General features: G+C 37.1%; 2 protein-coding genes across 2 annotated transcripts; both read right to left on the minus strand.

The window, feature by feature from the left end:
• Positions 1-31: 31 nt before the first annotated feature.
• Positions 32-15,578, minus strand: alg6 (ALG6 alpha-1,3-glucosyltransferase). Its single transcript, XM_057338678.1, has 14 exons — positions 15,398-15,578; positions 15,114-15,198; positions 14,893-14,982; positions 14,703-14,791; positions 14,205-14,287; positions 14,042-14,106; positions 13,651-13,836; positions 12,500-12,635; positions 8,908-8,993; positions 5,120-5,204; positions 4,967-5,037; positions 3,464-3,532; positions 1,629-1,824; positions 32-996 (listed from the first exon to the last, which is right to left on the minus strand). The coding sequence occupies exons 1-14, from the start codon at positions 15,477-15,479 to the stop codon at positions 799-801; spliced, it is 1,521 nt and encodes a 506-aa protein (XP_057194661.1). The 5' UTR covers positions 15,480-15,578; the 3' UTR covers positions 32-798.
• Positions 15,579-17,866: 2,288 nt separating this feature from the next.
• Positions 17,867-21,181, minus strand: foxd3 (forkhead box D3). The gene has a single exon (XM_057338178.1). The coding sequence runs from the start codon at positions 20,302-20,304 to the stop codon at positions 19,186-19,188; it is 1,119 nt and encodes a 372-aa protein (XP_057194161.1). The 5' UTR covers positions 20,305-21,181; the 3' UTR covers positions 17,867-19,185.
• Positions 21,182-23,023: the final 1,842 nt, after the last annotated feature.

Below are 23,023 nucleotides of genomic sequence, written 5' to 3' on the forward strand. Positions count from 1 at the left end.
CACATGAAAAATCAAACTTTAATAGTCATACTCATTTTTCCCCATGTTCATTTATTTGGCATGATCTTTTGTTCAATGTCGGGTTATTAGAAAAGTCCTAATACCCATGTTAACAAATATGGTAAAAAACAAAACATTTAATGATGTATCAAAAATATTACAAAAAAGCACTAGTGGTCCCTTATTGCCTGGTCATTGACACAACACCAATATCCCACTGAATTTGTCTCTTAAAAGCATACTCCACCCAAAAATGAAAATTCTGTCATCATTTACTCATCTTCTAGTTGTTCCAAATCTGTATACATTTCTTTGTTCTGATGAACACAGAGAAAGATATTTGGAAGAATGCTTATAACCAAACAGATCTTGTCCCCCATTGACTCCCATAAAGGAAAATTTACTTACTACATTTTGAAGAATGTAGGACAGCAAACAGTTCTGGGGCACTTTTGACTACCATTGTATTTTTTTCCTACTATGGTAGTCAATGGGGGGCAAAATCTGTCTGGTTATAAGCATTCTTCCAAATATCTTTCTCTGTGTTCATCAGAACAAAGAAATTAAACAGATTTGGAACAACTCGAAGGTGAGTAAATGATGACAGATTTTTCATCTTTCTGTGAAGTATCCCTTTAAGGCAAACAAGTGAGAGAAAGTCTGGCAGAACTATCTTTTCACTGGATTCACTATTCTCAACAAGTTCAGCAAACCTCATTAAGTGGAAATTGAATTTTCCCAAACTATTCCCATCCTGTTCATGTCTTCTGTTTGACAGCACTAGTCATGGTTCTCTCTTCAGTTCGTTTTCTTTTGACTCTTTTGCTTCTGTGGCTCCCACAACTGAACGAAGTTAAAATATATGACAAAGCCCAGAAAGTGTAGAAAGGAGAGAACGGACACAAGCACTGGAAACAGGTCGGGCATCCTGGCCGGTGGCTCCAGCCAGACGCTTGTAAAGCTCAGACCAGCCATGGCCACCAGTGACAACCAGAACTGTAAACAACAACAGAGAAGAAACATGATTTGAGATACTTAACAATAAGACACCACATTGTAACTATCCGCACTGCAACTCCATACAATATGGTGTTACATGTTGTGTCCAAAGTGATTGACGGGTTTGGGGTTTATGAGCATTATTTTAAACAAGCAACTATGCAAACAATAAAAAATCTGATTTTTGCTACCTGTCTGAACAAAGCCTTGTGCCTTTTTTCCAGTCTGTTGTAGGAGGTATAAACATTAACATGTCTATTTAGGACAGATGGAGTGAAGGATCAGTGGAAATGCTGGTGTGAGCAACAAGACCCTCTATGAAACTCTAGCTCAATCCTAGGGCCCCCTTATTTATGTCTCTTGTGTAAATAAATATATCTAGGCAAACCTGTGTTAATGACTCACGCTACCTAAATAGCACATCTCCTCGTCTCGTAAGTTCACGCGAAGACCTGCTGAAACGTTCAGTCCTCAAAAGCGCTAAGAAGAGCAAGGGGTCAAACTAATCTTAAAGTTACAGGCAATTTTTCAGGTGGGGACTGTACGCTGAGCTGACTTCTTCAGGAGCATCCATTTCAATAATGTCAGTGGCGTGGAGTAATGGGCCGTGACTGTCAGAGTTAACTTACCGTCCCTTTAATGATCTGGCCGAGTTTGAGTTTAGGGAGACCGTGCTGTGAGAGTTTGTGAAAGATGCCCAGCCTTAGTTCTTCATCTATACTCCTCTCTAAAGCTGAGAGCAGATACAGGCTCAGAAAGAGGAACGCCAGTGAGGTCACTACGTATGGCAGCAGAAGGCCGTCCTTCAACAGCAGGGGGAGCATGCTAAGGAGAATAACAAAAAATACATAAGACATAAGAAATACAAGCAGTATCCTGATCCTATCTTTCACAGAACACTGCAGTTATTTTGTACTCGCATACTACAACTATTTTAACTTCACTAGAATGACAAGCAGAGACAGTTGTAGACCCAAACAATACATATATCTCATAACGTCTTTCTGTGTGTACCCAAAAACGTTACGCCTTACTTACGCCTATCTACACTACACTATCTCTGTATAATAAAAAAAACTTTGGACATGTGCAGTTCAGGTTTTTGCTCTTGGATTAATTAATAAGAATGGACAAGAATATTGATTAATTTATTCAATGAGTAATTTTTGATGGGGATACAGTATGTGCGCAGTAAAAAACGGTAATATTCTAGCGGGGCGCCAGAAAAACGAAAATAAATAAAATAAGACTAAATTTGCCATCTTTTTCTGTAATTTTTTTTACTGTATTCTTAAAACTAAAAGAGTAAAATTCCATAAAATTATCGTTTTTTACATTATATTTTTATCACAGCATAAAAACATTTTTATTTATTTGTTTTATAAATATTAGTATTATACATTAGAAACAATGATACAATGTTCAAACATTACCATTAAACCTATAAGTAAATGTCAAATCTGGATATGTGCACAGTAAAAAACATAAAAACTGTAATATTCTGGCAGCGGGGCACCATAAAAACAGTAAAAATCAATTTTTTGTAAAGTAACATCACTTATTTTACACAGCTTTATGACTAAATTTGCAGTCTATTTATGTAATTTGACATTTTTTACCGCATTTCAAAAAATACGTGAAAATTCTGTAAAATAAACCAGTAAAATTCCATAAAATTACTGTTTTTTTATACATTGTTTTTTTATCACAGCATAATTTTTTATTTATTTATTGTGCAGTATTATACATTAGAAATGATGATACGATGTTCAAACATTACAATTAAGCCTAGAAGTAAACATTCAAATCTAGCTGTTTCATAGGCACCTATCTGAAAAACAATAACTTGCGTACCAACCTTATCCTATTATAAAACATTCTGCCATTGAGCAAGTGCCTTGACAATAAATCTTTGTGTAAGCGGAACAGCTCATGGTGAAGCAAAACAATACGAGCTGTGAATTTTGATGGCACATCATTTCGCCATAATTAGTAAAAAAGCCTTGAAATTAATGGTGTGTGTTTGGGGCATAGAAAATTGTGGCAATGTTTTGTCTCTGTATGCTTATGTGTATATATTTCCTACTGGTGGAACAATTACTCTGTCATAGAATATAATCCAATTATCTTCCATAACAAAGAGCTTCATGTCTTCCGCAAGAAAACATAAATATGCAGCATTAAATCTGTATTTGTGGAAGCGATCGGTATGATTGCAGAGAATGGTGGGCTGTGTTTATACAAAGAGGTCTTTGGTTTAATGGTATGTGGGCTATGTCATGTAAGCCAGTGATCACCTTACACTAAACAATGCAAACAACAATTAGTTTCGACAGCTGGGACTCCCCTACCAGCTACTACACTTCCTCTCGCTATTTCTTTGCTGATCTTGTTTCTATCTTTGCCATGAACTTATTTATAGTACTATCATTTTAATGAAGTAAAAGATTGCTTGCCATCTTACCTGAAAGTCGACGTTAGAAGAAACCAAATGGCAATCAGAGGTATTTCATTGATGACAAGGCAAACTGGTCTATAAAACACAATGACGACTTTTGAGACGATGCAGATATGTAGAGTCAATACTATTATTAGACATTTTTGTGTGCATGTACATGTTAGATTATTTTGTAGCAGTTACACAGTACATACAGGAATACACAAAGTATACTAAATACGAAACTACAGCATAGTGAATAATGAATAATTATAGGGGTGGAGTGTCTAATTTCAACAGCACCAAACAAAATAGCAAGTTTTGGAATAATTATTTCCAAGCATTATTTTTTTAAGCATTTCCAAACACTCCTCCAGGCCTTTCCTTAAATTTGCTTTCCTTGCAAATTAGGTAGTACCGCCTCTAAATTCACATCATTGGTTGAGCCAGTAATTCACGTGTCAGACTACCCTAACAAACAGAGCAAGGTTTTGAAACGACACTCTTCATATAAACAATAAACTAAACGATTGTATGTTTGCGTTACAAAATAGTTACATTTGTGACTGTCTCTGCATCCAAAATCACATACGTTAATACCTATATAGTGGGTGAAAATCAGTATGCGTGATGAATATTATGTTTAAAACCTCAATATGCATAAAACTATGTGTGAGAAATAGCCATATGATTTACTGCTTCAGGAGATTTCTCAGTATGCATCGGATGGACACTTGTCTATTTAATTAGGCTACGGATGAAGAGCTAATAAATGTAAGAAATAAAAAAAGGTTAAGAAATTAAAAATACTGGAAAACATTGAGCCGGGCAACTCTTTTTAAGTATAATTGATTTAGGTATCAATAAATATATTTCTTGTGGTTAAATTGCAATTGTTTAACTACATTATTATAAATTATCAACAGGGTTATAGTAGTTTTGCGTTCAGTTTATTGTTGTTTTATTAAAATATAGGTTTTCATGTTCATTTTATTAATATTTTGAATACATTTTTATACGTTTAGTTTTAATGTTAATTTTAGTTTATTTTTAGCAGTTTTGTTATATTATGCTTGTATATATTTTTTACAAAACAATTAAAATCGCAAATAAATGTTTGGAAATAACAATAGTTATGTAAAATTCTACTAATAAAACCTCAAAAAAGTTCAACATGCTAATGTGCTATTAAATTATTGAAAAATTTACTTCAAGGGGAGTACCTGTCAGGGGGTACTTCAAGTAAATGATTGAGGTCATAGGGGTTCGGCTGACAAAAAAGTTTGAAAATTCCTGTCATAGGTGAACGAACATACAGGTCACATGACAATGAAAACATTGCAGATGTACAATAGTATGTCCAAAATGTATGCATACTGCACTCACACTTACTATATAGAGTGTACTGTTTTAACTGTCAATAAGTAGGTACTTCATCTAATTCAGGACATACTGCCGCAGAATGTGATTTCGGATGCAGGGTGTGCGTGTTCTTGGATCAAGTAGTATTAATTATTTTCATGTGCTTACAAGGCTGCTAGAAGTATGGACTTCTCATGGACTTGGAAGGAGAACAGGAAGAAAGCCAGGGAGGAGTTTACCTACAGTAAAAACAGACTGAGAGCGTCAGTGGTCAAAAATACAAACCCTGTCAGAGGCAAGCACAATCATGACACCACTTACCAAGGCGAGCTTAAACTGCCACAGAGTTGGTCTGAACAACAGTTTTATTGATGAAGGTAAGATGAACAAAACAGTGAGCGCAAAACTGCAAGAATAACAAACACGCAAACAATTTAATTGGATACATCTATGTATTAATCAAAGATTTACTATACACACAAACAGAGTGAAGAAATACGATCAAGAGCCCCTGTTGCCAAACCCGTAATCTATTCCATGGAACCAGAGGACGCGGCTGCCTGATCTTTTTATACATCCTCACGGTAAACAAGAAAGATCCCAGCATGCGGTACATGCATGAAATACTGGCACAGCACTCACAGAATGACTTTAACCCCTCAATCATCACTGTCTTAAAGGAAAGGTGGTTGGAATGGCCAAACACTGGGTGGGTCTGAGGACCCTCCATTACAACTGAAAAGATTTCAGGTCTCAATTCAAGACTTTGTACTGACTAGTGTAGTGACTAATCTACATTTTCCAATAGGCGCAATTGCAAATTATCACTTGTGGCAACAGACTGTTAATTAAAATTGCTAAACTTTAACTAAGTGAAAAATGTATAAAAAGTCGGTACACCAAAGCTCCAAAAATCTCAAAAGTTTGAATCGACTTTGACATGTGAAACCTTTTGAGATTTTTGGAACTTTGGTGTGCTAGCATTGTATACATTTTGAAACGTCACACGTTTTCTGAAAGTCGATTAAAACTTGAGATCTTTGGAGCTTTGGTGTGCCGACTTTTTTGGTTTAGCACCCTTTTCAAGTTGATGTGTGTGTTTTGCTGAGTTTTTGCTATTAAACTTTAAGCCAATTACAAAATGAAAAAACAAAGCGAAATAAAAAAAATCTTTATACAATTCTGAGTTGAGGCCTGAAATTTTTCAAGAAATTCAAGTATAGTCCATCATGCGAGCCAAATAGACTGGATACCCAACCCGATTTTTAATATAAAAGTACATTTTAACATCAGATGCTTTTTGTTTGGTCAGTGCTTTCTGAAAGTGCCCTGCTCATATTTTTACTTTTCCAACCAAAAAAGGCAAAAAATGCTTAAAGCTGCAATCCGTAAAACTTTTTTGGTTAAAAATATACGAATTAGTTATTGAGCAAGTACTTAAAATAATGTCGGGTCAGACTTGGCAGGAAATGTCAGTTGTTTTTATAACATACTTAAAGGGGTCATATGGCGGAAGTACGTGTTTTTCTGTGTTTTGTATTAGACACGTTAAATTGCACAAATGAAAGTGTGGGAACAAAAGATGCATTCTATCCAAAAGCGAATGCTCAATCAGACTTGCCTGAAACGCCTCGTGTAACCACACCCCGGCGATTCTACGTAACTTCGTAACATGATTTGACTAAGACCGCCCAAATCTACACGTAGTTAAGGTGGGCGTAATTGTAAATCTCATTGTATCGCCTGTCAGTACAATTGCTTTGGAACCTGATGTTCCGAATATGGTAAGAGGCGTTACATTTCTGTGAAATGCTTGCAGTATTCGACCAATCACTACGCACTGGTGAACTGGCCAATCATAGCACACCTCGCTTTTCAGAGCGATGAGCTTTGTACAAACCCGATTCCAAAAAAGTTGGGACACTGTACAAATTGTGAATAAAAAAGGAATGCAATAATTTACGAATCTCATAAACTTATATTTTATTCACAATAGAATATAGATAACATATCAAATGTTGAAAGTGAGACATTTTGAAATGTCATGCCAAATATTGGCTCATTTTGGATTTCGTGAGAGCTACACATTCCAAAAAAGTTGGGACAGGTAGCAATAAGAGGCCGGAAAAGTTAAATGTACATATAAGGAACAGCTGGAGGACCAATTTGCAACTTATTAGGTCAATTGGCAACATGATTGGGTATAAAAAGAGCCTCTCAGAGTGGCAGTGTCTCTCAGAAGTCAAGATGGGCAGAGGATCACCAATTCCCCCAATGCTGCGGCGAAAAATAGTGGAGCAATATCAGAAAGGAGTTTCTCAGAGAAAAATTGCAAAGAGTTTGAAGTTTTTTTGAGTTTTCATCTACAGTGCATAATATCATCCAAAGATTCAGAGAATCTGGAACAATCTCTGTGCGTAAGGGTCAAGGCCGGAAAACCATACTGGATGCCCGTGATCTTCGGGCCCTTAGACGGCACTGCATCACATACAGGAATGCTACTGTAATGGAAATCACAACATGGGCTCAGGAATACTTCCAGAAAACATTGTCGGTGAACACAATCCACCGTGCCATTCGCCGTTGCCGGCTAAAACTCTATAGGTCAAAAAAGAAGCCATATCTAAACATGATCCAGAAGCGCAGGCGTTTTCTCTGGGCCAAGGCTCATTTAAAATGGACTGTGGCAAAGTGGAAAACTGTTCTGTGGTCAGACTAATCAAAATTTGAAGTTCTTTTTGGAAAACTGGGATGCCATGTCATCCGGACTAAAGAGGACAAGGACAACCCAAGTTGTTATCAGCGCTCAGTTCAGAAGCCTGCATCTCTGATGGTATGGGGTTGCATGAGTGCGTGTGGCATGGGCAGCTTACATATCTGGAAAGGCACCATCAATGCTGAAAGGTATATCCAAGTTCTAGAACAACATATGCTCCCATCCAGACGTCGTCTCTTTCAGGGAAGACCTTGCATTTTCCAACATGACAATGCCAGACCACATACTGCATCAATTACAACATCATGGCTGCGTAGAAGAAGGATCCGGGTACTGAAATGGCCAGCCTGCAGTCCAGATCTTTCACCCATAGAAAACTTTTTTTTTTTTATTAAGAGGAAGATGCTACAAAGAAGACCTAAGACAGTCGAGCAACTAGAAGCCTGTATTAGACAAGAATGGGACAACATTCCTATTCCTAAACTTGAGCAACTTGTCTCCTCAGTCCCCAGACGTTTGCAGACTGTTATAAAAAGAAGAGGGGATGCCACACAGTGGTAAACATGGCCTTGTCCCAACTTTTTTGAGATGTGTTGATGCCATGAAATTTAAAATCAACTTATTTTTCCCTTAAAATGATACATTCTCTCAGTTTAAACATTTGATATGTCATCTATGTTGTATTCTGAATAAAATATTGAAATTTGAAACTTCCACATCATTGCATTCTGTTTTTATTCACAATTTGTACAGTGTCCCAACTTTTTTGGAATCTGGTTTGTAAAAAATCAGCGCGTTTCAGAGAGGCGGGGCAAAGAGGAGATACAACATGCACGGTATGTGGAAAATACAACGTTTTTTAAACTTTAAATGGTGTATACACATTGCGTTACATCTAAAACAAACAATAATATTCGTTTTAGCCGTGTCATATGACTCCTTTAAAGATAAATACGTAAAGTAACCCGCAATTTTATATTTCACACAGAGATGGCAATAGATATGCAAAAATTATAGATTGCAGCTTTATTGTATGATCAACATATTTTATGCCAAGTTTGAAATATTTAATCATTTTTATTTTAAATATGAAAAAAATTATGACCACCCCTGCGGATTGAAAACAGACACAAACAGATTGTCGTAAATCACGACGGAAATATTCAAAGAAATAATCTTAACCAATCCCTTGCACCTGCAGATTAGCGTCCGCATATCATTAGTCACGAAATCTCTGATATCATTAACTACCCATAATCCCTCTGTGGTCTCCATTATAATGAGATGTGTTTTGCAAACTTGGTAGATTGAAAGAGGCTGCATGATAGGAGGAGATACAGTACATACAGAGACAAAAGTGAGGGTGGTGGGTAAATGGCTGGTGAAGGATTACCTGAGGAACAGCTGAGTCTCTCTGGACAGCAGGGTCTTGATCTTTATCAGCACATTCAAGCTGCACCATGTGTTAGCCACTTTATCCTGTCAACAAACACATGCTGTCAAAGTCACCACACTAATGCGCTCCGGACAGAATGACACAATGAGAACGAATGATACACGCGCTATCAGTTTTCCGCTCTTTATAAACAGTTGTTTGAATTGGTGTAAATCAAGGGTGTCAATCTCATTTTAGGTCGAGACTTGGATTCGGTTTCTGTTCATGTATGTAGGAGTTCACGGAAGTGCAGAATGTAATAAATAAATGGTTTGACCTCATAATTATTGATTTTATCTCTGGTTGTAGCTAAATATTCAATATTACAAATGTATCATATTGATAATAAATAAATTCCTCTTGGAATATATATTTTTCTAAAATCAACCACTGGGTCGTGTTTCGAACACATGCCGTGTCGTTCACATCCCAGGCACACTGTAATATTTGTTAGCGATATCTCAAATACAATGTAGCCTACACAGTTGTGCGCAACAACACCAATGGTACAAGTGATTTTTTAAATACGTTATATTAAAATGTTGTAGCCAAATATTACGGTTTTCCGAAATAACCCTGAAAGATTCATGATCATGCTTACAAAATTAGTACTGACAAATAAGGTAAGCGTCTTTAAATGGCATGTGACTTTTGAAGAGAAAGCACATAAGTAACATTACTCGGAGTAATCATTTCCCAACTGAAAGTGCAATAAAAATTCCTGTGGGCATTCTTGGTGGGCATTTGTACAAAGGGCAAGGGTGAAGTATTGCACGCTCATAAATTACCCCGTCAAGGAACCGGGATGTCAAAAAAGCTATGCACGTATTTGTAAACTTACAGACACGGGGTTAAACGTATGATGCTAATCTTATGACTTTCTAAGTGCATGCCAAAGTGCATTTATACCGACAGCCAGCTAGCAAAGATTGTGGTTTTGCCACCGACCGAGTTGCACCTTAGGAAACCGATCCGCTAGGAGTGCCCCTTGACCTTTCCGCCGGGGTACCGCCATGTGATTCCTCAAAGACCGGTGGCCTTCAGCAGTTGTGCAACAGTGGAATTAGGAAATGATCTAAAGATTTCAGGTCTGCCTCTGAGAAACTCCTCTCTGCTATTCACAGCTGTGTTTATGTACGAGTGGACACTACAGCTGAAGATGAGCTAGCTCTGAGGATTCAGTCGTTCTAACTGCAAGCACATAAAACCAATTCTATTGGTGCACTTGAAAAAACTTCCAGAGTTCTCTGGATGTCTCAAGATGGTGCCATTCTAAACCCTGGGTAAATAATCCAGGGATATCTTGTTTCATGTTTCACACTGTTCATACTTTACACTGGGTTAGTAATTCATCCTGGGTGTTGAGGTTTTTGATTTGATACTGTATATTTGTAAACGCTCTTGGTAGCAGATTTTTAAGGACAATAAAGATATATAATGGTAAAAAGGTATCAAATGCAAATAAATAATACAATCCTTTTCAAGCAGTTGTTTTAGCAGTAAACAAGTTCACTATTTTCGGCATTTCTTTTTATACTAAACTAAGCATATGAAAGTATATCGCAGCTGTCCTTCTGAAACCTTGTATCTCCATATTGAGTATTTTATTTTTTGCCATAAATCATTATCATTACCCTTTATGTGAAGGTCTATTATTATCTTTCATTTTTATTTATCATATTTTATTATTAACATTCTTACTAGCAGTATTAGTATAGCAACATTTCTTTGTATCAAAAATTAAAATGTATTTTGTATTTAATGTCTGTGAATACACAGCGGCGGAAAAAAATTAAAAGACCATTTAAAAGAACATTTCAGTTTAACTGAACTTGCTATTTATAGGTATGTGTTTAGGTAAAACAATTACTTTTGTTTTATTCTGTAAATTAACACAAAATATTTCTCCCAAATTTCAAACAAAAATATTGTTTCTATTTGCATTAATTTGTAGAAAATGAAAACTGGAGAAACAGAAATAACAGAAAAGATGTATTTTTTCAGTAATATGTACATGTATTTAGGGAAAAAAAAATGTGATAACCTCGATTTTTATTACGGTTTTCATGCGTCTTGTCATGCTGTCTTTCACATTGCTGTTACATGACTTTGTCACTCGGTTTGATTTGATTAAAATTCCACAGACACTGGACTGAAATGGCCACCGCCTAGAAATGCTGATTACATGAAAATTTGGAATGGTCTCTTATTTTTTCCGCAGCTGTATGTTCCACTCATATGTAAGAATAAGTTGAAACATAAAAAAAAAAAAACATTTGTCAGGGGTTTGTCCTGAACTTCCTCTCAGTACATGTGCCATCCCAGAATCCTGCTCAAGTGCTAACCCGCGTATTTAAACACATGCTCTCGGCTAAATGTTACCTAGCGTTAGCGTTCCTTCCAAACGCAAGCTAGCAGACCTCACGCAGCCAAGACTTGCTTAGCACTCGCTTCGTCACAAATGCTCAAGGCTCTAGGTTAGAATTACTCTCACCTTGTGTATTATGTTAGCCTCATGTCAAGCAAACGCATGATATATTCTGGGCCCTGAGCCGTACGCAGAATTTTCAATTACTTCTCACAACACGGCACGGCTCACGTCCCTCTGACAAGAGAGTTTCGGATACGTTTCAAAAGCGAACCTCTGTACACGTACAATGCGTTTTGGTATCGACTTACACGAGAGATGAGACCCGGCTTTGGACAATGCATAGGACAGAGCTCTTGTTTTCCAATAAACTCAACTTGATTCCTCTGTTTACTAATCAGATCTAGAGGATAAATCCTGCTCTAGAGACAAAGGGTCTTTTATTGAGACTATATGAATATAGATAGATGTGATTGCAACAGCACCAAGTTGGTCTTCCTTGCTTTAGTATCAACGAAAAGAGCCTGAATTTAACACACTGTTTTACAGTTTATGGGATCGTGTCAATGCATGCATCTGCATTGAAATAATATTCTGGCAACAGTGTATTTATGCATTCATGCATGCATTCATAGATAAATCTAATGCATGTGGATAAGGATTTCAAGGGCATTTCCAAGAAGACCCTGCATTGGAAATTTTATAACAGACAAAGCACAGAGCTGAATAAGCATCACAAGTATCATGCCGTTATGTGTTAAAAACCCAATCCTTAAGCAGCAAATAATGCTGATTTACATGCATTTTACCACCGTTCTCAACTTAACCTCAAAACATGATACCCATTTGTGTAAATATGATATAGTACAGTACTATACTTATATAGTGTAGTAATCGATTAAATAATAAATATATTGATTAGATATTGAATAAATCTAATTACATATTAAGTACCAAAAACGTAATTAAGCACAATTAACTGAATATTTCAATATTTGGTTTAGAAACACTTTTTGTGTTTTTTTATTTATTTAGTTGTTATTCACACTAAATTAATATGAAACAAACAATTCACCATAAACATGGCAAATTCTCGGTTACATTATCCAATCAGTATAAAGGAAGCTATTTAGGTGGATCTGAAGGTATATGGCAATATATGGTTTATGATGATGCATATACCTCAAACAGTCCACGACCAATGGGAAAAAGGCGATGAAGAATCTGCAGAGGTTGTTGTGGGTTGCACAAAAAGGGCAGCCAGCAGAGGGCAAAGGTCACCAGTACAGTCAATGAGATCTTGGCCAACAGTAAAAATCTGGATATACACAAAAAGTTAAACATTCAGCACAATATATTATAGTTGTGGAATGTTTTGTTTGGAATAGTTGAAAAGAAAATTTTAACAAAGCCAAAAAGTGTTAATATTTGTTATAACTTGTATTATTGCCTCCCTATGATAAATTGTTTCATTGTTTCCTTATTCTTGTAAGTCTTGTAAGTAACATCATTCTTCAAAATATCTTCTTTTGTGTTCTGCAGAAGAAACAAAGTCATACAGGTTTGAAAGTACAAGAGGGTGACTATATAATGACAGAATTTATATTTTTGGGTGAACTATCACTATAAGTGTTAAAATTACAGTTACATTACTATAATTACTATTAACATTACTACTGCAATTTGTTACACGGATTGCATTTCATTATCAAAAGTAGACTATTTTTTCTTCATGATTAATGTGTTTTAAATTGCAACAAGACTCTTGACTACTTGAGTAGAGACTACATATCTTCAGAGTTTTTCAGTTGTTATATTGGAGCTGCTAACACCTCTTAGCTGTAGATATACAGTTGCACGCACAAGCATTGCAGGGAGGGTCAGGCATGGCCACAGAGTCATCTGGACATGTCTCTTCCCAGGCCAACTAATCCACCAATACATTTGCCTCCAAATGACCTTGGTACATTGTTACTAAATAAACAAATGCAAGGCAGCAATGAGAAGAGTGCTTGCACCGAGAGTGCCTGTAGTACCATATAAACATGCTGATATTTGAAATTACTTATGGACTATTCATAGCGTGTTGCATACAATTGTAATGCCCTCAATTCCTCTTTTAAGAATATAAAACAATATGTAACAAAGATTGTTGCCACTTTCCTGCATTGGTCCACCACTGGCCCTTTTTAGTTGTTAAACAAAATTCACAGTGTTAAATATATTTAAATATTCTCAAGATTACTGTAACGTGCTTTCTGGAATCTCTGGAGATTGTTTTAAGTACATAACCACTAAGATTACGTTTTAATACAACAACACAAAAGACTCACCCTCGACCAGTCAAGCCCTGTTTGATACATTTTCCCAGGAGGAAGCAGAAGAAAGGCAGTGCGTGGTACAATTCCATTTGCTTGTAATTGAGAGCTAAGGTAAAAGCCAAGGAACCTAACAGGTCCCAGCTCAAACCGAGTCCCAAAATGCCCCATAGGGCCAGGCCCAAGCTCACACTGTTATATCTGAAAATGCAGTCAAAGATGTAAATTTAAATGAATGTTAACTGTACTGTGCAAGGTAAACACCAGCGTATTGTTTATTGTGCAAATAAAAGTGCACTATTTTAGCACTACATTTGACTGTAGGCATGACAAATAAATTGTGCAAAGGCTAATAATAAATAAAGGCTAATAATAAATACCGGAGCAGAATTAAAGAAAAGGATACTGAAAATGGCCATAGTCAATCAGTATAAGTCCTGGATAGAGAAGGACGCATAGAGCTGTGGCAACCTATAAGAATGCAAAGAAACAATGTGACCAAATAAATGCATCTTAATGATTAAAAAACATGGCAACAACTTAAAATTCGAGGTTAACTATTTAGTTACCTTTTGTTTTGGGGACCCATCACAAACGTAAAAGCAGTAAAGCAAAACAGCTGGAATGTAGATCAAAACATCTGCAAAAAGAACTGGGATGGGGAGGGTAATGAAGGCAAATGTGTAAATATTTATTTTGTGTCCAGAGAAAATAAAAGCATGTAAGTGAAACAAGATATGACTGTATTGATTTTAATGGCCAGAGGCATAAATATACAATTTACTGTAAGATTACAGTGAGCTTGGCCTTCATGCAATATAATAATAATTTACATCTCATCTTGCAAACAGGCTGATAACTTGTGTAGGCTATAAATGATATACTGTATGGTCCAAGATAACACGGACCATTCAGTTTACATACTTTTAAAATGACCTATGAATAGTACTTGGGGTTTAAATGCCTAAAATCTGTTTCAGCACAGAATTGAAAGTGTCATCTATGTAATTAATTTAAATAAACAGTTAATTATCAATAAGCTATTAATATTTTAAGTCAATTCCTACCTGTTGCCCTCATGAATAACTTATGAGAGTGACTTTCATAACCTCTAGATGCATGCAATTCCACCCATTCAGGATTGAACAGTTTTGCTCTATAAAAACACACATGCAATATAACACCATCATATCACCAATCATATTTTTTTCCAAAAGCAACTTTTGTGAATAATGTAGAATATAAAATCAAACTTACACATATGCACACATTAGACTATGATAGGCTGTCAGTGGAGGATAGTCAAGCCCCCAGTAGTTCAAGTCATTATTTGTAGTATTAAAGTACCTTGGTTGGAGAAAATAAATATTAGGCTTCACATCTAGGCAAATATGGTAATGATACTGGTTTTGGACAAGGAAATATACACTTTCACCAGTGTTTGAGAGCATGGCCATAGAAGAAAATTTGGGACAAACCATTCGTGGACAGGTAGATTGTAGGTCACTTCTTGCCAGTGTCTCTGTGCTTCATAGTCTCCAAACATCGGCGGTTTATATGCACCTACATTCAATTACATTGAATGAATGACTATGACATCACATGTTATAATATCACATTCTTTTACAACGTAACGTTATCTTATGCATTTTCCCATTGACTCTCATTTTAGCCATGTTGACCTTTATTATTTACATATACACAAGTCGATCCTTAATTTTATTATAACAGATACCAGTAACTTAGTTAATTGAAAACCAACCTGAATAGGAGTTTATAGACACAGCCCACCTCGTCGTTAAACCCAACAACACGCATAGTGAAATAAGGCTCCAGTTCTCCATGTCTGGTACCCTTCAAGACCTTTGGTTTGAGAATTCTTTTAAACTTACGTCTGTCATGCTTCCCCACAGAGCCGAATCGACTAAGCTCCACTTCCTGAAACAACGCGTCAGCAGCGCGACGTGGGTGGCGCGTCGTGATGACATCATTCACTACGTAACACGTGAGTTGAATAAATTGAACAGGTTTGACGCGTGGTAGGTGTATTCGAAAACTCGGTCGGCAGTTATGATTTAATCGTGGACCTTCAATTGTGTTGTCATATAACATTCTGATTCAAGTCGAGTTTTAAAGTATAGTCTTATACCGTAAGTAGCCTTCAAATGTTTCCCATATGGCCTCAATTTAAACGTAATGTACGTTGAAAAAGTAATGTTCAACTTCAAACGCATTTTGTTGTTCTTCATTATCATGAGATGCCTACATTTCTTTCTATCTAATGTGTACTTATCGTTAATCTAAATCTCCAGAATATTTTACATCATTTGGCCGAGAAAAATGTCTATTCATTGACAATACATCCAGCACAATTACTGTAGTATGGCACCCCCCTCAGTAAAATAACCTGTTTATTTTAAATGCTGGCAAATTTGTGAAGTGTACATATCGGTGCTCAATGACCTCAGTGTCTTGTTTACAAGGCTATATCTTTTTTTCTGGAGTTTTCCTCTTTGTATAGTCATGTTCTCGGGGTACATTATTACTATGAACTGAGCAGTGCATCTGCATCATCCACCTGCGGTTGCTGGATAGGAAAGCCTTTGTGGTAAGTCCATCAAATATTTATAAATGATAACCATGGACAACTTATGATTTGCAGTGCCTCTTTCATTACAATGATGATCATATTAGTCACATTCTGTTTCGTGACATATTAATGTCCCTGTTTGCCATCTTCGTCATTTACTGCTTCGTCTGCACCCTTTAAATATTCAGTAACCACTGTATTTACCGTTGACGATCAGCTCCTATGTTAGTCAGTGGTCTACTCTACTGCCCATGCCTACAGTGTTGTATTTGTAAAACAGCGTTGGGTTTCCAAAGACACTCAACAGTAGTGTAGTTTCTTTTTTTTCTAAAAGGTAAAAGGGAATAGAGGGATTTTTTTATTCTAATGACATCTGCTTCTGTTTACTCACTGTAGGCTTTAATTCCATTCAACATTCAATGTTAATAATTATTAATAAAACAACGTGCAAGATGCTATTTGAATAGCCTATTTAAATAAAACATGCTTGAATGGTTCCTAATTTATTTCTGAACTCTCAAATACAGTATATTCTTAAATGACTGTTACATTTTATAAGAAAGCAATAAACATGAATATAATGCAATGGGAGGTCCGTGCTGACCCTTCTGGAAAGTTGCTAGGTGGTGGGAACACAAGGGCGCTACACCTGTGTAGTGCGCAAAAGCAGGTGCATCCACAAAGGTCAAAGCGTTGTTTGTTTTACTCAAAAGTGAGTCCGCACACTTGTCATTTTTGAAACGCTCAGAGTTTTCTTTTGCTTTTCACACGCTAAGAAATACTTCACGTCACACAGTTGCTTTTTAACGTCAGTATAAGGCCTATAGTCAGGCAAATTTTTCATGATACTGCTGACAAACTAATTGCTTGACTGTTCATATAACATTTTAGACTGGTATAATATCACATGCCATTTGATTTTTTGCTTTATGTCGTGACTGAGTTAGGTTATAAACAATAATTGGATTTATGTTACTTATTTATTTTAGTTAACGTATTTATATGTGCGTCGGTGTGTTAACCTTGCACTCGTTAAGGAGTCAACTCCTTCCCACCAGCAGACCTTAAAATAGATCTCCAATTAAACCCGTTGAATCTGAACAATTTCACGGTGTCTCTTGTCCAAAACAAATAACATCTAACTGCTCCAGGAGCGCGATCATTATCCCCCCAACAGATGCAAAGAAACTTAGTATGTTTGTTTTAGTACACGGTTGCCGTAGCAGCATCAAAACTGTACCCCTTATTAGTAAAAACAAACTTTTCATTATTACGGAATTTATTTCTGTAAAGGCCATCTAGTGATTCATAGAAGACGTCGTTATTTGATATGCAGTAATTATAAGGAATTTCTAATTGACATTTGGTGAAAGCAACCACTATTTAGTTTTTGCATTTATTTGTCGTTTTAATATTTATTTATTTTTGCTTTACTTTTTAAATTATCTGTTTTGCTATGAAGCTTTAGAAATATATTTGAACCAGAAAGTACCTGCGAGTGCGAAGGTAACAAAAACATCAGCAAACATTTACTCATTTTGATTCTGATTCATTTTAACAACGAAATAATCCAGCAATTTATTACTGTATAGGAATGTGTTGTCAAATTCCTTGGTGACAGGACAATGTATAGCCTATGGAGACAGTTGTGGAATAGGCCCCCTTTAATGTACGTTAAGGTCAATCTCAGCAACTTCTTTAGCCTGAAAGTGAATTTAAGAAGAGAGCTCTTTTTCTTTTCCCATGGGTATCACTTAAATATAGCCCCATCTCTTGCGCACGCCACACATCATCTACCATTTGCTGTTTGAGTAGAAGTGATTAGCTAGACACAACTGCGAATGAGAGTGTTACTTTAATGGGAACAACTTGCAAAACATTTTTAGGTCGCATCCGTTTTCACTTGTAAATGGAAACCGGCGATTGACCTTTTTAATTTTAAAGAATGTTGTTATTTTTGTAACATACATAGTCCAAAACGTAAGCTTAAATGCTTAGCTTTTGAAGGTGGTTGTAGTAATTATATTTATAAATTCTTGTAGAAGATGGTGCGCATATGAAAGCTTATATGGTAGATGTTTGAGTTTTGCATGATTATTAAATGAAATTAAAACAAATTCTGTCAAAATTGTTTTAAGACGAATTCACAATCATTTATTCGCAGTGTTTATTTTTATAAGAAAAAGGTGTGTGTGAGTTAATGCACTCTTTATTAAATCGAGATATAAGAAAATTATGAGTTATGAAATGATCCGATAACGAACAATAAACTGCACAAAATTGTTGACTGTTAAACTGTTTCAAAATTGTAGGCAGGATAGATATATTTCAAGAAATCTTTCTTGTACCATAAAATGGTGTAATTGTTCCAATTCCTATATGCAGTGCGTTATTTGCAATCGGCTACTTTTACATGTTTTAATTTCTAAATTGTTGTATTTACATTTCTTATATTATCGCGTACGGTTATATCTTTTATGTCAGTAATAATTTTTTGCAGTTAAATTTCATGAAATCGATTTTGTCTGAAATGGTTTTTCATATTTATTAACAAATGGAGTTGATTTACAACACAATAGCTACATACATATATTTAAATTTTATAAACATACTTCCTTTTCCAGTCTTTGAATAAGAACAATTTAATATTTTATTAACAAAGCAAAACATTGTTCGTGAAATCTCAGGATACCCATGAAAAAAATAAGGCTCACTCAACTACTGTCATACAGTTTAAACAACGAAATGAAATACAAAAGTAAAACATGTAAATTAATTTCTTTGTACAAATATTTACAAACATTACCTGTACTGAAAGCATTCCTTTTGATAATGAATTTTCTTATTTTTTTCACAAAAGTCTTTACATGGCTACATTGGGGCGGACGATTTGTCCAGTGCTGCCTATAGTTCGTGCTGTAACGTCTTAAAATATATATGTGTAAAAAATATTAAGATTATCATTGAGAAGGCCATTTGGATAACGCCGCTGTAGACACTGTGGGCAAAAACTGTCCGGAGATGATATTTGATGGGACGCTGAGAATAGGCGCGATGGCAGCTGATGTCCGGGTTAGGGACAGGGATTGTGCGCTCAGTAAGGCGGACTGCACCGTGACGGGCGGCCGCAGGAAAGTCTGCGCGTTCGTGGAGCTGCTGGACACGCCGATAATATTCTCTATGCTGAACGATGGTCGACTGGAAGGTTCGGATTTGATCATTGACGCGGTGCTCAAGCTGTTGAGATGTAATTGAAGACTCGGACTTAGTTGCGAGTTAAACGCTTTTCTGCTCAGTTCTGCCGAGGGTAAGAGAGGCACCGCCGGAGGGAGCATTGGACCCACCGGCGGAATGTATGGATACTGCAGAGCGGCTGCATGGTGAGAGTAGGCGGCCGGGTGAATTCCGTAGTGACGACCGTAGGGATTCCCGAGGCTGTACGCCCCAAAACTCTGCATCATGAGAGCAGCCTGTTCCCTGAGAATGTCCGGCTGATGTCTCTTAAAGCGTTTTCTCCTCCTCAGAAAGCTGCCGTTGTCAAACATGTCTTCCGACTGGGGGTCGAGGGTCCAGTAGTTGCCTTTGCCCGGGTTGCCCGGTTCCCGTGGGATCTTGACGAAGCAGTCGTTGAGAGACAAGTTGTGGCGAATGGAGTTTTGCCAAGCAGGAAACTTCTCCCGGTAGTAAGGAAAGCGGTTGCTTATGAACTCGCAGATTCCACTCAGCGTTAGCTTTTTCTGCGGGCTCTGGAGGATGGACATGGTGATGAGTGCGATGTAAGAGTAGGGCGGCTTCACCAGGCTGTTCTTGGGTTTGCTCTGCATGGGACCGGTGGAGCTTTCCAGGACATCCCCCCTGGACTCACCCTCGCCGGCGCTCTCGCAAGGGCTGTCGCTGCGCTCCTTCACCTCGATCTCCTCCACCTCATCTCCTCGGTCCTGCATGCACTGGCTCTCGCAGTCACTGTCCCGCTCCATGCACTCGTCGCCTTCCCCGACCACGTCGATATCCACATCGTCAGCTGTGAGCACGGTCTGACCGGACATGTTGCTGGCACTGGTGCCTCCAGACAGGGTCATCACCGCTCACTTTACCGCTGGAGCAACCGAAGGTAAGAGCAGTGGTCAGATCAGATGACGCCGGTGGCTATAAATGCAGGTCACTCCTGGCCTGCCAGTAAAACTTCAACTTTGGAAAGTATTTCTCCAGTCCAGTGGCTTCTGATTTAAGCTGGCTTGTCGATACACCTCGTCCCCGTTCGCCTGTATTTCCTCGAAAGTTAAGAGTGATTTTGGACCGAGGAGTCAAGATGACACATGCTTTTAAAAGCAGGCTTTAAGGACTGTCTGATAGATTACTTTTCACTTAAAGATATACTATCAGCAGCGTCACGTGACCAGCTGACGTCAGAGGTCGCACTGTTATACCGCCGAGCCGAAGTTGTTGCATGGATTTGTCAACAAAGGGAACAACAGTAACGTCGTCTCCGTTCGCCCGTCATAGACCATTTAGCGGTGGCGGAAGGGGGAGAGAGAGAAAAGAAAGTCGGCCTGCATGATTGAAATCATCTCCAGAGCTGATGTGCGTACTCGCCCGCGCTAAAACCAAATGTAACTTTTCTTAGGCCAATTATATTGAAAGCTGCTGAACGAAAACGTCTACAGCTAAGTTAACTGAATCTCTTGTCATTACGTTGTGTTTATACTATTGCATGATTAAACATAATTCATGGAATCATACTTGAAAGCTAAGAAATGTTATTGTTAATTGCACATCTGTTTCCGTAACGTCTTTCTTTCTGTACTTGCTTTTAAGTAGTTCTGTGGACGTCGCAGAGCCGATTTTGTTACGTGTGAAATAAGTGCAAAAACAATGGAAATCTCTAAATAAAGATGCTTCTGCAGAGGTGTTAACGACCCTCATCATTGCTCGAGTTAACATATGAATAAAGTAGGAAATGAGCGCACTGGTAATGCATACGAGCCATTCACACGCGCACAGGTGAGCGACGCATGTGGGATATTCCCAAGAATAAGAAGTGGAGAGGGAATATGCAAACTTCTAACGTTTCCTGCGTCGTGTGAGAAAATGTTTCTCAGCGTCATTGTTCTTCGTGGTGCAAAGGCATAATAGTTCTGTTTTGTGGTTTGTATACGTGGGTGCGCTCGTTATAATCTTCGAAATTAAACATTGATGTGATTCATCCAACCATGCCAAGAACGTGTTTCGCAGATTCATTACTTATTTAGCCACAAGTAATATAAAGTCTTATTGATCTGAAGCGTGGACCGTCTTCCTCAGCCGTGATTAAAATAAAGGCCATTTAATTGACACTATAACCTAGTCAATTATTCTTACCACTATTTTATTAGAGATAACAAAATAGGCTATACACATTTCTTGTCTGTTTGAACTTCTAAACACCAAGAAAGCACATTTTCAATTTTAATAATTCTACAGCTCGTTGTTCCTTCAGTGAATCTCTGTATTTTGTTGCAGGTTCTGCAGCGCGCGCTGCAAAAACACTGCTTAATGTTTTGTAGTAGAAACAAAGACAAATTAATTTTGGTAATAGAAAGGCGTTATTAACGTCATTTATAGTAATAAATAAAACGTTTATTTATTTATTTACTTACCGATTGATATACAGTGATTGTTTTATTTTTATAGGATAAGTTTTAATATAAAAAGAGGTCACCACCTTTCACCTAGACCGTTACCTTTATTTAACCGTCTCGCCATTCTTAAAATTCACAAAGAAACACGTGCTAGTACTTTGAAGCAATTTGCGTGGCAAATGAACGGCATTAATTAAATGTTGTTATTAATGGTATTGAAGTGCGCAAGCAAGCAGACAGTGACCCGTGTGATGTTCCGTTTATCAATACGGGCTACTTAGAGGATGAAGTCAACACGCCTTTTTACGCTGTCAAAAGCCAATATTTGTTTTGGAAAATTGTGCTTTTCTGCTCATTACCGTGATAAATAATAGCCTACAAAATGGTTTAATAGAATAGGATGGGTTATATTTAAGAACGTCTGTTTTTAACATCGATTTAATAAAAAATATAACGGGTTTCCTCCCTAGGTTGGACATCAGGAATATGTTAATTGTCATTATAATTTTATTATAAATAAACATGATAGGCGATCGCATGCTGTATTCGTAGAATGATGGTTCTTTCAGCGGTTTAAAATGTAAAAGACCATATATCTCGAGTCAGTGCGCACTGATAGACACCCTGGATGATATCACCCAAAAGAAGATCAAATTCGTCCTCTCTGTGATCTTTTGAAGCTCCATAAATCCGGCTTTATACCTTCGCAGTTTGTTAATGAAATGTACATTTAAGCACACATGCACGGCTTAACCCGACAAAACCTTTTAGAATAATAAGCTAACTCTTTCCAGCATGAACCTATTAGGGGACGCAGGCATAGCAGGTGACGGTGCGGATACAGTGGCTGAATGTGATTACCCAGCAAGGTCAGAAACAAATAGCTCACAAATAGCAAAGCAGGATCGAATTTATGCCTAATTAAATCTCTGAAATAAAAGAGATAGAAGGGGAAATTGAAGGGCGTAATAGGGAATATGTCCATTCAGGGAAAAAGGATTCTGTAGAATATAGGTGGAAAGGAGCATAGATGAAAACTGAACTTGAACTATATGAGAATGCCTCACGTATTGCTGCTATATTTGAAGGTATTATATTGCAGCACAATAAACTACTTAACAAACACGAATGTATGGCATTTTAAAATTAATATAAAATATGAAATGACGTATACTATATG

The sequence above is a fragment of the Triplophysa rosa genome, linkage group LG7 (genome assembly GCF_024868665.1).
Source record: "Triplophysa rosa linkage group LG7, Trosa_1v2, whole genome shotgun sequence".
Taxonomy (NCBI): domain Eukaryota; kingdom Metazoa; phylum Chordata; class Actinopteri; order Cypriniformes; family Nemacheilidae; genus Triplophysa; species Triplophysa rosa.

What these genes read in the sequence shown, in the direction of transcription:
- alg6 (XM_057338678.1), bottom strand. Translation starts at nt 15,479, where the DNA reads ATGGAGAACTGGAGCCTTATTTCACTATGCGTGTTGTTGGGTTTAACG. An exon ending in GAGACTCAGCTGTTCCTCAG is followed by an intron (nt 5,205 to 8,907) that starts GTAATCCTTCAC and finishes TTATTCTTGCAG; the next exon opens with TTTTGCGCTCACTGTTTTGT. An exon ending in GCCAGATCATTAAAGGGACG is followed by an intron (nt 997 to 1,628) that starts GTAAGTTAACTC and finishes TGTTGTTTACAG; the next exon opens with TTCTGGTTGTCACTGGTGGC.
- foxd3 (XM_057338178.1), bottom strand. Translation starts at nt 20,304, where the DNA reads ATGACCCTGTCTGGAGGCACCAGTGCCAGCAACATGTCCGGTCAGACC.